This window comes from Paramisgurnus dabryanus, chromosome 13 (assembly GCF_030506205.2).
Source record: "Paramisgurnus dabryanus chromosome 13, PD_genome_1.1, whole genome shotgun sequence".
NCBI lineage: Eukaryota > Metazoa > Chordata > Actinopteri > Cypriniformes > Cobitidae > Paramisgurnus > Paramisgurnus dabryanus.
Genome location: NC_133349.1, coordinates 1,489,390 through 1,504,015, shown reverse-complemented (window position 1 = coordinate 1,504,015; position 14,626 = coordinate 1,489,390). Strand labels below are relative to the sequence as shown.

At 42.2% G+C, this 14,626-nt stretch overlaps 1 protein-coding gene across 7 annotated transcripts in view; it reads right to left on the bottom strand.

The window, feature by feature from the left end:
* The window catches only part of ubr5 (ubiquitin protein ligase E3 component n-recognin 5), a 55,131-nt gene that overhangs the window by 25,848 nt on the left and 14,657 nt on the right, over positions 1–14,626 (bottom strand). For 5 of the 7 annotated variants that reach the window (XM_065299005.1, XM_065299008.1, XM_065299009.1 and 2 more), the window contains exons 9-29: positions 13,726–13,937; positions 13,112–13,231; positions 9,924–10,034; positions 9,672–9,826; positions 9,469–9,586; positions 9,174–9,358; positions 8,988–9,097; positions 7,418–7,530; positions 7,067–7,210; positions 4,260–4,371; positions 4,025–4,179; positions 3,671–3,868; positions 3,208–3,418; positions 2,958–3,084; positions 2,331–2,482; positions 2,143–2,238; positions 1,622–1,745; positions 1,420–1,517; positions 587–741; positions 411–502; positions 158–304 (exon numbers count right to left, since the gene is read on the bottom strand). In XM_065299005.1, the coding sequence (XP_065155077.1) occupies positions 158–304; positions 411–502; positions 587–741; positions 1,420–1,517; positions 1,622–1,745; positions 2,143–2,238; positions 2,331–2,482; positions 2,958–3,084; positions 3,208–3,418; positions 3,671–3,868; positions 4,025–4,179; positions 4,260–4,371; positions 7,067–7,210; positions 7,418–7,530; positions 8,988–9,097; positions 9,174–9,358; positions 9,469–9,586; positions 9,672–9,826; positions 9,924–10,034; positions 13,112–13,231; positions 13,726–13,937 (2,935 nt within the window). The remainder of the gene's footprint in view (positions 1–157; positions 305–410; positions 503–586; positions 742–1,419; positions 1,518–1,621; positions 1,746–2,142; positions 2,239–2,330; positions 2,483–2,957; positions 3,085–3,207; positions 3,419–3,670; positions 3,869–4,024; positions 4,180–4,259; positions 4,372–7,066; positions 7,211–7,417; positions 7,531–8,987; positions 9,098–9,173; positions 9,359–9,468; positions 9,587–9,671; positions 9,827–9,923; positions 10,035–13,111; positions 13,232–13,725; positions 13,938–14,626) is intronic. The other 2 variants (XM_065299007.1, XM_065299012.1) reach the window with 2 other exon arrangements.

Here is a 14,626-nt window from a genome sequence, read left to right as displayed (position 1 = left end):
AGACAAACACAAAGGTGAGAAATGAGATGTGAATGCATGCTGTGAACACATCCTGGTTCTTCAAATCTAACTCGCAGTCCAATACTGGAAAGCCATAATCTGTATGGAAATTTGCTTTAAACCATTAAGCCTGTTGATGTGTTTTCAGGCGGTGTACCTGCTGTTGGGTGTGGTAACTAGATTAGTGGTGGTCAGGAGCCGGTAGAGCAGATCCAGACGAGCTGCCTTCTGGCCGGCGATGAGTGTCTTACATTTACATTTCTCCCAACAGTCACAGTATGCAGTGGGAGACGTTCTCTTCAGCCTGGACAAGAACCAAAAATATTAGACCCGCAGAACAAAAATGTTAAGTTTAACCCCTAATTGTTCAGAATGATTTATGTTTAGGGACCCTAATGCCATCCACTCACTTGCAGTCGTGACCCTTGTGACAAACTCTGGCACATTCAGTGCAGCAGCACAACGACTCGAGTAGACCGCAGGTCCGGCACTCAAAGATGTCCTGCATATAGACACGAGCCCAGTTACTCAACAGTCTTCACCAACACTTAACTTCAAAAATGAGATTTGCTTTGAGGAGTTTCACCTGGTTAATGTGCTCAGCCCCAGTCCAGGTAAAGCTGCAGGTGTCATTACAGCAAAGGACGTAGAGAGGAGAGTCGTCTGGATTGGTGCCTGGAGGACAGATCATCTCCATGAACACAGACGTTACGTCCTCTTTTTCTCCGTGACCCGATTCACCTGCGTGTAAACACAGATCAATCATGACTGACTGATAACTGAGCAGATGTTTCTTGAAAGACATCAGTAATGACCCTCATGTTTTCATCATGTCTTTAACCATGACTTATTAACTACACAATCCTCTTAAGTAAAGATGCACCAATCGACTGCCAGAGACCGGGACTAGATGATTTTACACATAATCGGCCGGTGAGTGTCACGACATGCCGGTCCTGTTGTTTCCAGTTGCCCAAGCAATAACGTCACAGCCACATGCACACTCGCCGTGGAAGCAGCTACTGACCCGTTATCTAACAGCTGCATTGTGTAAAATGGATCACGTTTCCAGGGAAGGAAATTCAAAAAGTCCGCACGTGCCTATAGATTCCCGCAAGTCTGCACGTGCCTATAGATTCCTGCCCCACATCCGCAAATGACACGTTGATATAAATTAATGCAGTTTGGGTGAAGTGCAATGTTTAATAATTTCTTTTATGATCAAAATAAAGTTTTTTTTAAGAAAAGTGCATTTTTATTTGTAGCCTATGTGCTGTCAATTACAATTCGAAGAAAGAAAATCAGAATCTACAAAAATCTGTATCGGCAGTTCACACCTACAGAAAAATCGCAAATCGGCCAAGAAAATTGCAATCGGTGCATCTCTATTCCTAATTTAAATTGAATCCACATACGTACCTTTAGCAATTTTTTGTGCTGCTTCCAAAACAGTAATTGCAGCCGGGTAAGCCCTCCCACTCACTGCCAACATGAACGGAGTCATTCCACGAGCGTCCCTGTCAGACAACAGCAACACAAAAACTCAGAGACAGCCAACAACATGAAACAAATGTCTGAAAAGAGATCAACTCTCATTGAGAGCCACACGTGAGCTACGTACTTGGCAGAGAGCAGCTCTCTTAAATGAGGTCGCAGAACAACGCTGTCACACATTAGCTTCAGTATCAGGTGTGCATTGGCCTTCCTGTCTTTAGACTCCACCACTGATGGTTCAGATGAGGGCCCTTCAGGAAACAAACATGAATGAAGGACAATCATAAAAGCAGAACACATTCAACAGAAGGTTGCAGGCCAGTGGTTCTGAACTGGTAGAGAAACGCATCTGATTAGACTGATGTTAACATGGTCAGGTTGCCCTCATCTTCATAAACAATAATGACACATGACTACATTAAAATAAAGCTTTACTTCTTTCAACAAGGAGAAACATGATTTGTGCCGACAATTAGACTATTTCTATGCAGTCTATGTTGCATCAAACATGTTTTTTTTTGTATAATACACAATTCTGGTACTGTGTTGGGTCACCACTGGGCGTCCAGTGTAAAAACTGGGTCCTGAGGGAAAACCAGTTGAGAACCACTGTCAGGAGAGGGTCCACTGAGAGGCCAGTTCACGCACCTGGTATAGTGGAAGTGCTGGGTCCCTGGCTGGTGCCTGTGGAGGCAGTGGTAAGTGAGCCCACTGCAGGGGCCAAGATGAAATCAATATCACCGTCTAGCAGAGAAAATGGTTTTGTAAGACACTCGGCTACCGCATGCATGCAATTCATCTCTTCAAGAAGTCATACCAACTGCCAATAAACTCACCAGGATCCATTGGCGGAGGGTCTGGTACCCAGCTGGGAGGTGCAATAGGAGGCGAAACAGGGTCTTGGTGGTCGCTGGACGACGGTCCGGACTCGTGACGACCCAGACCTGCAGCTCGTAGAGAGCGCCTCATCATCTCCCTTAAACGCAAGCTACAAAAGCGTGATTCAAAAAAACAAACATGAGACGCCAACAAATGCCAGTGGCAATAACTAACATGTCCAACACAACATATTTGGTACCAAAGTACTGACTGTGCGTTCACACCAGATGTGAATGAAGCAAATAAATTGCACTAATCACACAAAGTTGAACGCTTGAACATTTTGAGTTAACTCACGCGTAAAATTCAGAGGCAAATATGGTCAATTTGCTGGCTCACTACTAGAGCAAGCTCGCCCCTCATTCGCCTCTCCTGATTCGTGCCCCGCACGCCGCCTGATTCGCACCCCACTCCCCCTTTATTCGCCCCGCCTGATTTGCGCATCGCACCACATGATGTCTATTGCTTCATTGACTTAACATGTAAATCATTCGCTCTTAACACTTCATTCGTGTCTGGTGTGAACGCACCATTAGTAATCATACTGTCAATATTTGCAGGATCAGGTCTTTTTGTATACTTGCCCTCGACTGCTGGACGATCCAGTTCGGTTCCCGGAGCTGTTGCTGGACACCACTGAAATTGCATTAGCAATGGCCTCTACGGCAGACAGCCTCTCAGCAAACGTGTTCCTCTCAGAGCGCTCAGCTTCTGAAACACATTGTAAGTTTTCAGGTCAGCTGTTACGAGCATCTCACAGAGAACAACAGGATGACTCCATGAAGCTCTGTGGCTATGATCATCGGTTCGAATTAACAGTCTGTGCATGCTTACCTTCCTCCTCCTTTGTTTCCTTGTTGCTGACAGGGAAGCAGACAGACACGCAGGCATGGAGGACATTACGGTTGCCGTCACAGCGGTGGCCAAGCAGAGCGTCCAGCGCGTGAGGGTTCGGATCGAGCAGCATTGCCTGCTCCAGACTCATCAAGTATTGCCTGCACACCTCGTAATCGCACCGTAGCACGTGCTGCATCAACGTCTGCTTCTGAAATAGAACGAACAAATGCGATTAAAGCAACTGTGCAGGGCAAGGTCATCAAGACGACGCTTTGAAAGCAATTTGAAGAAAGTTCTGAAATCTCTAGCTTGAAAGCAGTCACTGTAATCCCTGCCTTCTGACTGCGAAGCAGTTACTAGATTGTAGTAGGACAATGAAAAGTGATTGTTGAGAATTTTGAGTTTGTGCAAACACCGTGACTTTAAAATTGGGGAAGCCTCTCAGGGTGTTGTGTCATACCTCTACGGCCATGATGATGATAGCTGCTTTCTTTTTAATTGTGGAGTTACTGGGAAGGTTAGCGAGTGAGTGAACTCCCATGCCCAAACTAGAAATGGGCAGCAAGTCCAGCCAATCGGGGTCTCGTATTCCCCCCATACAGTCTTTAGCCATGGGATAAATGGTGCCGTTTCCATCTCTTAAAATGATGGGACTTTCCTGATGACAAAGAGGGGACAGCTAAAGATGAAAAAGTCTAATGACTGTCTTTAGCACTTCTATAGTAATTTTACATTGCCATTTAAATCATTGACACATAAGCAGTTAAAACAACATCCTGTTCATGCACTTGGCATAGATAAGAGGTGCTCTCACCTGGCCAGCCGTATAAATCGCCACGTTACGTTCACTCTGGCCAAGGAAAGCCAGATTACTGGTGGGAAAGTGATTTTCCTGCTCGGCTTTGCCAGTGGCCAAGTCAAAGATACAATACCGTACCCAGCTGCCAGTTTTTAACACAGCATGAACTCCTGCAGGACAAAAACACAACAGTTAATTCGGAGCACAGGATACGTCTGCTACTGAAGAAAAATAATTTAAAAATGTTCACCTTTGGAGTCAACGTTCACAGCTAGAATTTCAGCTTTTTCTGGGATGCAAAGTTTTTTAGGCGTGCGCTGAAAACAGTCTGGAACTTTTGGTGTTCCGCCTGTTTTGACAACCTGTTGAAACAAAGGAACAGTGCTTGTTAACTTTACAAGGTAACTCAATGTGACCCATGAGCACAGGTTGATGCATAAATCATTGACAAGTATTGTAGGGTTGTGCCGATAGACGATAGTATCGTGTATCGACGATCTTCAGACATATCGCCATCGGCAGGCTTTCATGGCGATAGTCATGACGATAGTTGGCGAATGTTTATTATTATTATTATTATCATCATCATAGTTTAACATTTACATCCACAATGCAGGCTTTTCCTTGCATGAAGGTTTGTGGGCTTCACTTTACGCAGAGAGCTTGTAAAGAGAGAATTCCTTTTTGCACGTACCTGCACTTAATGCGCGCGTCTTGGACTCCTTCTAGCACTAAATCCAGCACGCCGCATCATGAGCAGCTGTGCTTCTCTCTGTCTCACGTGCACGCGCTCTAGCGTCTGTCCGAAGTCTAATCATAAACTAATCTGTAATCCTTGTGTATTTGTTCAGTTTAATGCGTTTCATGCGAGCTGAGGCAAACTTTACTTTTTGTTTAAAATATGACCCGCAGCTATTGGCGCCTCTCTCACTCTCGCGTACGTGCAGAGAGAGCTTGCGCTGTCCGAAGTTAGATCATAGGTATTAATCGTGTTTATGATATGCATTTCAATGAGTTGTAGCAACAGATCCCTCGTGTTTAATATATGATTGTGTTTAAAATATGATCGCGTTCCGCTGGACCAATGCGTTTAAAAAGGCACCTCATGAGAGCACCACTGCTTGACACGTGTAGCCTTCTGCAACAGCACTAAACAGATGCATTGAATTGTTTGTATGTGTGCGCAGATGTATGTTTTTACAGTTATTAAGTAATCATGGTTAGGGTTTTAATGACGCGCTCGCATTAATGGCATCAATTTTTGCGGTCATGACGGTGTTGCTCTTGTTCTTTTTTGTCCACCCATCAAGTATAAAATTAACAAATAAAAATGAGTAAACTACTGCTACTTACTGCCTAAGGGTTTAGCGTCAGTGTATGGTGTCCGTTTTGAGATACAATTGCTCTAGCTTCATAAATATAGTATTTTGTTACAGAAGTCCAGATAACAACATGCATAATATAAACTGACTCCTTACCTTTGTGCTGGTATAAGGAACGCAAATCGAATCCAGTCTGTTTCAGATGTGTGAATAACCCATAAAAACTCTCCAACAAAGTACATCCAATGACCATTTTTGTCCACAAATGCGTATAATCCGTGAAATATAGATATATTTTCCATTGTTTACATCAGATTTCACATGCACGTCTTGTAATAGATTATAATATACAATCTGAGGACTATTTACATCGTAACACTTGTATATGAGAGTACACTCGCGTTCAAAACCAGCGGTCAAACATGTTTGTAAAAGTAGGCGGGAGTATAATACATAATATCCAAACAGCGCTGTCAAATATCGTGACGTCATCTGACACAGAACGTGTAGCCAATTAGAACACGAATTCAACGATCTTTGTGTGAAGCTTTATTTCCTGGTGTGGATACGGCATTTTATACGTTTATATAAGGATAAACAATAAAAAGAACGAACGTGTATGCATGTAAACAAAAGACTTTTATTTTGTGGCTGACTGGCACTTAGAAAAGGCACTAGTCTTACAAAAACTCTTGCAAGAACCTCATTTTGGGGTCTATTGACTTCAAACGTGAAATATAACTTCTTTAGACTTGTGGCTTTGGCCTCATTGCATTTCTAGGTTTCACACGTAGATTTATCATTAAGATTTTTAGTGTTAAAAAAGATGTTATGCAAAAAAAAATGTATTACAATGTACTTCAGCCTCTCTAACTTTTTACATTTTTATCTTAAAATAATTTTGAAACATGGAAAACGAAGCTCAAAGTGTCTTCTATCTAATGATACCACAGTTATGCTTATACTATAAATGGTTTAGTAAAAATAGCCCTTTTAGTGAAAGTAGGTATTTTCATGGTTTTGGGCCAGAATGGGGGTGCTTTTCAAGAGGTTAAGAAATGCTCAATGATAAAATATATGAATGGGGAAACGGAAATAAAATTATTTTGAAATGTTTTAACTAATCTAGGATTGTCACTAGCAATTATATTACAAATTGATAATGAAGTAATTTGTTATTTTTTGGTAATAAACTTTAGTACGAGATCTCGTCACAGCCCTAATATTTACGGTCGAGCAATTTTAAAATAAACATTTGCAAAAAATTGTTTGCTAACATTGTTACAGCTTTAAGTGGATTGGCCACCCGAAACACCGGAAGTTTTTGCCGGTGTGCCACCTCTGGAACGGGATTGTGTCCCAGTCCTCCTGGTCCCCCAGGTATGATCGTGTCCCGATGGCGGCACACCAGAGAAAACTCCCAGTGCTTCAGATTGCCAGTTAACTACAGCCATTGCAAACAGACCAGGAAACTGGAGTGTGAATAGACAGAGGAAGAGACCACCCGGAATCGCCAACAGAGGTGTGTGTGGTGTGCTGCTTTTGGCAAAAAGTCTAGGGACACTTTTTAGGCTTTAACGCACCAAACCAATGACTACATGTGATGGCAGCATGATAAACACTGCATGTACTTTGACACATGACGGTGTAGTAGTGGTGTCCCATTTCTATGGGAATATTTTTTAACCCTTTCAAGAGGCAAGGGTGAGTGGTGTTTTTGGGGTTGCGTGTGTACCTGTAGCTCATCGATACGGAGCAGTCGACAGTCCTGCAGCAGTAAGGAGGGGTCAGAGTCAGGCGGAGCTGCGCTTTGGCTGCTCACGCTGCTCGACGTCCCTGGAAATTTCACAGCAACATATGCACCATCGACTTTTAGCACCTTGAGTTCAAAAGAGAGAACTGTTGCAAATGAGGCGTCACAGCAAAGCGGCACACACAGACAGAACACCTTTATTTATATTGTACAGCTGTACACGAAATTATAAATATCATTACACACAAAAATCAATCTTATATAAACAAACAATGAAGGGAATGATACGGTCTCCACTGGATCCAGTCGGCAGGCGTGTGAAATTGCACCCACCTTTCCCACAGGGACGTTTTTAACGTCCTCCACAAAGACAACCTCTCGTAGAGGCCATTGCTCCTCATTGACTTTCTCCTCCTCCTTTGGTGCTGGTGTTGAGCGTCTTCGTTCTGTGGCAAAGCAAGTTATCGATCAGAACATCTCATGATTGCATCAGATTAGCTGATGATGGCATAAAAGAAGATCTTTAAGAACCTGTAAGAATTGTGAATGGATAGGGTTTCCAGTAGGGCTGTCAAAATGGCTGAACAAGTACATTCGAAATTTGTCCTTGAAAAATAATAAAATTTGAATTTTATTCGAATTGTAAAGACCTACTTTATCTTGGAGAAAATACTCCTAAAAGCCCACAAGAGGGCGCAGCACAAAGCCCCAATAAAAACATATCATGCACAGCATATTTTTTGTTAAAACGAATGTTATAAACAATACTAATGAAATCAAAATTAACCAGTATAGTTGTGCACCTGTAAATGTACAAAACGAATGCCATACATAGACAATGCATATTAATATAGGGCATTTTATATAAGTAGATAAATTAACGTGTTTCTAATAAAGTATGAAAACGAATTAATCTTTATTTAAGCCAAAATAAGTGGGAAAGATCATTAGTCATTTAAATTTTGTCAAGCTTAAACGCTATATGTAGAAATATATGCGAGTAATAAAGTACAGAACAGAAATGTTTAACTTACGCGCAGAGCGAAGCCGTTAATAAAGCAGACTCTCCGTAATTAATAGAGGACGTGCTGAAACAGTCGAGTTGGCAGATGATCATCATGTTTATATTTCACGCAGATAATGTTGATGAAAAACTTGCATATAATCAAATGTCCAGGTGAAAGTCAAGTTTCCAGTCAGTTAAAATAAAGCCACCGCGGCGTTACATTGCAACTCTCTCATATGCGTTGTGGACTCTGTAGATGCACATATGGTTTTAATATTGCTAAACAAGCAGCTGTATTATGGCACTTTCGTGTTGATCAGTTATTTTAAACTTTAAAACTGCATTTAGAAGCAGACGACAATAATTCATCTCAGTTAGTTTCACTTTGCGGTTGAATTCCAGTTGATGCTCCAAAAACCAAAGAACCATCACACAGCCCTTTTAAGATGTATTCTGTCCAACTCGTAATCCCCACTGTCTTTTGCTATTTTTCAAATGAATAACGCTGGCTTGCTCCGCATAGTTGGCTGAGCCGCTAACGCTCTGTATAACATTCCGCGTCAGTTATGCATTATCACGATGCGTGAGCTTCCTGACACAGGTAAAATTCGAATGCAAAGTTTTACGTTCGAATATGCATATTTTTTTACATTCAACGAATATTCGAAATTCGAATTAAAATTTGACAGCCCTAGTTTCCAGGAAACTAAACTTACCCTGAAATCACCACACTAGGCAGAGGTTAATTAATGATTTGCTTCAAGTTTCTTATACATAAGTTTATTTTAATGAGTGTGTCTGATAAAAATGTAGGGCACTTATAATAGATCGAGATGACAGTAGAGAGCAGTTTTTCAGGCCAGAGATGCACAGAGGTTAATGGGTCGATGTACATACTGTAGGGCAGAGATGCACTGCTAGCGATGGAGGATGTGTCGCTGCACGTGGATGCTGGAGACGGTGGAGGGCCCATTTCTGTCTTCACCAACTCTGGTTTGCTCTCCGTCCTGTGTACAGGAGTCATCATCAGCACAGAGAATCATCTGCACCTACAGATAAGGCTTTAATAAAATGAGGTCCTACTTTGTCTCCTGTGTCTTGGTGTTCTTCTCCATGTTCTTCAGACTCTCGGGTGAGCGGAGCTGGAAACGACAGCTGTCATTCATATTCCACACGGACTCCAACAGGACGCCCACTTTAGGAATCCCAGCATTGACAGAGAAAGCCACAGCACCGGCGTGATATAGAGGGTTATTCCTCAGACACACCTAGCAGCAGACAGATAATAGTTTGATGACTTTGTTTTGACAAATTTACATATTGAAAAATAACAATAAAAGTTTCCAAATGTTTGCATGGCATCCATGTGGTTCCTCACCTGAGTCCCTACAGTGATGTTGGGTATAGAAGACATGCCGGCGCTGGACTTTGGCTTCTTGTTCTTGGCTCTGGCCTTTTCAAGCATCTTCTTCCTTTGGCTGAAAGGCACGACACCCCTAGAAAACAAAAACTCCAACTTTATACGGAGAACACGAGCAGAATGGCTCAAAGCAGCAGACAGAAAAGCAGTGGCCTGCTCACCACCAGTAAAGGCTGCTCTCCAGCTGCGCACAAGTGTACAGAGCGCAGCAGTGCAGGGAGACGATGCGCTCGCCCTGCAGCTCTGGAAACATCTGCGCTCCATGTTCTAGTTTAGCAGCTACAGTGCTCAGCGTCTCATCCACCCATGTGGCCACCTAGACACAGAGAGAGCAACGCAGATGGGTACTTCGTGAGAAACTGACAACATCAGCACAACAAATCAACTGAATACAGACACGGATTCACTCGTACCTTGTTGCTCTCGGTGGCCACGGTGGCTCTGATACTGTTGGCAGAGAGGTGAGTGATCTTTTCATTGGTCAGGCCCAGGAAAGGAACACGAGGGTGATGAATAGAAGGATTCTATGGAAGAGAAAAGACATTTTAAAGGAATTCCATTTTAATAAAAAACAATTTTCATAATATACTCACCCCCATGTCATCCAAGATGTTTATGTCTTTCTTTGTTCAGTCGAGATGAAATTAAGTTTGAGGAAAACATTTTAGGATTTTTTTGTGGACCTCAACAGTTTACACTTTCAAAGCAGCTTTAAAGGGGCTTTAAATGATCCCAACCGAGGCATAAGGGTCTTATCTAGCAAAACAATAATTTCTCCAAAGAAATTAAAAAGTACTTCTAGTCTTGCACCAACGTGACCTTTCCACGTGATTACGTAATACACCAGACATTCAAATCGGCAAAGATAATTCTCAATATCTTCCCCCTGCTGGAAGCTTGGCATCTTTGGGTCAGCCCTCTGCATCGGCCCTCTCGTTGCTGGACTGCTTGGAGGGTCTGCGTCGTCAATTGGTCTGTGCCCCTTGGGCCTCTTCCCGGCCGGTGTTGGTAGCTCCATTCGCAAGCTATCCGCCTCCGACAAGGTGTCCTCTGGACGTATCGCATGCAAAATGGACTCACCAAGGCCTCTGAGCTCCCGCAGATAGCGCTCCTCTTTCTGCTCTTGCGTATCAAGGAATCTGCGCAATAGGGAGACCATTCCCTCCCCCGCTGTAGCGGCAGGTGTCCCGGGCTTGACTGATGGTGGACTGGGCCTGGGGAAGCCCCTGGAAAGACTCGTCGCTCCTTCCTCACCCTCTGTAGTCTCAGCTGAATTCCAGCCCTCCTGCTCACCTGACGCCGCCTTCACTTGAGACCGTAAACCCGGCCTGGTTTTTTTTCCTTTTGCCGCTGTCTTGCGAGTCTCCATCCCACCGCTGCCACCAAATGTGATTGAGTCGAGCCTACCAGCTCGCTTTCTAGGGAACAGTGTGAGTTCGTGTGGGATTGAAAAAAATGATGGCGCGCCCGCAGTTGTTCTTTTGAATAGGTGGAATTTATTTACAGTGCCAAAAGAGTTATCCACAGTGAAGAATATATACACGTGCTGATCAAATGACCAAAAATCAAAAGTACCAAAAAAAATAAAAAAATAAATAAATGTAGAAAAATAATCCAACACCGATATATAAATGAGACCGGTATCCACCATATACCAAAAGAGGTTTGCTTTTCGCTTGAGGCTCCACAATAGCACTCTCGCCCTGACTTGGTAAACAAGCCCCACCTTAAGGTTTGGCCTCAGCTTATATAGGCCAAGCCCCGCCCCTTTTTGGGCCATACCACTTTTGGGTAAGTATAATATTTCATATCTCCACAAGTATCCCATTTACTTGCCAATTATAATTCATTAAACATTTCACACACATATATATTCATATCATATATATATTGACACAATCCATTAACACTTAACACAATAACACAAACCTTCCCATATAAATAAACCTAGGAATTCCCACTCAAAATAAGACAGTGGTTTTTCCCGATTTGGGTCACACTGCGCCGACGCGATCCAACCTGTGACGTCATAATCGGCCGCCGCTCGTTCACTCGGTTTGGCCAACGCAGCGTGCCCCATCAGGAAACGTATACATATACAAACAACACAGAAAGGACAAGACAAGTGCAGTGTGAGTGTATGCAACGACCAGCAATGGAAATATCTATGAATGGGGAGTGAAGTAAATGAGAGAATGTCCCAGGTGTTATCAGAATCGCGTGTGCACCCGCTCCTCTGATAGCGCAACGATGGAAGGAACGAGGTAAGTAAATGTGTATGTATGTGTGCATGTGTTCATGTGCTGCTTCCCCAGCGGTGGCAGTTAATGTGACTTCTTCACAGTCATGCTGGCGCGTCACAAAGCTTCGCAACCATTGGCGTATGTGAAGGTCCACAAGTGTGCTTTTCACATATGTAATTCGTGACCTTTCGACGTCATTACGTATTACGTCGCGCTGACACGACACACGGCTGGTGCATGACAAGAAGTTGTGGTTTAAAAAGTACTTTTTTGGTGAAAATGACGATGGTCCACTATATGGAGAAAAATCCTGGTAGTTTTCCTTCAAAAAGACTTTCTTTTCGACTAGACAAAGAAAGACAAACCTCGTGGATGACCTGGGGGTGAGTAAATTATTTTAAAAAATTTGTGGAGTAATTTTTTAAATACGGTTATATCCAAGGATTAGTCAGTTTTCTTAAAAAAAATCCAGATAATTTACTCACCACCATGTCATCCAAAATGTTGATGTGTTTCTTTGTTCAGTTGAAAAGAAATTATGTTTTTTGAGAAAAAACATTCCAAAATCTTTCTCATTTTAAAGGACCACAAGATTTAACAGTTTTAATACAGTTTAAAATTGCAGTCTCAAAGGACTCTAAACGATCCCAAACAAGGCATTAGTGTCTTATCTAGGGAAACGAATGTCAATTTTGTCAATATTCACTTTTAAACCACAACTTCTCGTCTTCCTGCGCCATCACGACCTCACGTAATATGTCATCATGTCAAGAGGTCACACATGGCGTATGCGAAACTACGCGCCAGTGTTTACAAGTCTGGAGAAAGAGGTTCGTTCCGATGTTGTTGTATGTGGAATGATACTTATTTATGTCTTTGTGTCAGTTTATTGTTTAAAATGGTACACAAATGTGCGTTTCATAAATGTAACACGTGACCTTTCTACGTCACTACGCAATTATGTGAGGTCGCGTTGGCGCATCATCGGACCGGAGATAGACAAGTAGTTGTGGTTTAAAAATGCATATTTTTTATTTTTCTTGTCAAAAATAACAATCGTTTGGCTAGATAAGACCCTTGTGCCTCGTTTGGGATCGTTTAGAGTCCTTTGAAACTGCATTAAAACTGTTAAGTGTTGGGGTCCATTAAAGTCCATGAAAATGAGAAAAATCCTGGAATGTTTTGCTCAAAAAACATAATTTCTTCTCGACTGAACAAAGAAAGACATCAACATTTTGGATGACATTGTGGTGAGTAAATTATCTGGATTTTTTTTAAGAAAATTGACTAATCCTTTCAGCAATTCCCATATTTTCACTTTTTCACTTCTTTAGATCCACTGTGAATGAAGATCTTACTTGTGCGTTTCTATAAGGTTCCGGCTCGTTCCACTTCCACTGGTACAGCTCCCCTTTAGTGCTGATGGCAACAAGCTCCGAGTACAAAGCCCCAATGCTGACAAATTTTGTTACATAGTCCTAAAAAAATATTAAAACATTTTCAACAGATCAATTAAAAGCCTAATAATTGCCGTTTGGCTTTTGCACTCTTAAGAAATGCAATCTTTGTATCCACAGTTTCAAACCATTTTAAAGGAGTAGTCCACTTTAAAGATGTGGTCCATTTTATTTTTCATAGTAGGAAAAAAAATACTATGAAATACTATGATAAGTCAATGGGCCCCATCTTTAAAGTGGACTACTCCTTTAAAAAACAAACTTTTATAATATTTAAGACATAAGTCTGATTTCCTGTTTATGAGTTTATCTTTGATTTTAATAAGCTTTTAAAGATTTTTTTTACATTTATAATGTAAAAATAGCTACATCATCATGACGTTTTAACTTTAAACCTCACACAAAAGAAACAGACAAGAGAGTAAGACAATAGCCTTAAACATGACACCATTGACACTAAAACCTCAAAAAATCAAAACCTGCCAATCTAGAACAGCGAAGGATTTAAGTCCCACCTTATCAGGCCACCACTGAAGCTCCTCCCCCAGCGTGACGGGGCTCTGCAGCGGCAGACTCTTCTTATCGAGGTTGGGCTCTCCTTCGCGGCTGGAGGAGCCACGTTCGGCATCGAATGAGGCCCCGTCCAGCCACCTCCTCTCACGCAGCCTCAGGACCGACTCTCGCTCGCGGAGTAGCTCAGAGTCTCGCTCTAGGGGGAGAAGGAGAACTGGTATGCAATAGGGTCACACCAGTGGAATAAGAGTAAGCCACTCTCTGCGAAAGACCCTCAGAATAGTGAGATGTCATTTAAATTGCATTGTGACTACAAGAGTAATCATCAAAATACTTCATTTCATCTAATTCTGATAAACTTTCGTGACACCAACCACCAAAGATAACTGACTAGTATGCCATAAAAGACAACACTGGCTTTTAAAGGATCCATGACTGTTAAGGTGATGGTCCATATTTTGATTGAGTATTATGATTTGCCACAACTGGTTTAGTCACTTGTCATTAGTAAGACAGGGGTGACCTGGGTTTCCAGAATCAGCTTTATCATTTTAAAACTGCAGGGCCTTTCACAGAGAGGTCACTAGGGGAACGATTGACCATGCAGCACAACTGGACACTCTCGCAAAAGCACAGACACTCACATACAACACAAACATGCAGCAAGGTATCTTTGGGTACTACAGGGGTGGACTGTAAAGACGATAACATCTGACACGAAAACAATTTGATCTCAAATCAGAATTACATAACACACGAGTCATGAAAGCAGAAGTCTAAATCAAGATTAGTATTACATACTTCAGACTGGAGTACACTGAACAAGGGCTGCATAACGATTAATCACAACTAAGGCTGCAACTAATGATTATTTTCATAATCGATTAATCTGGCGATTCTTTA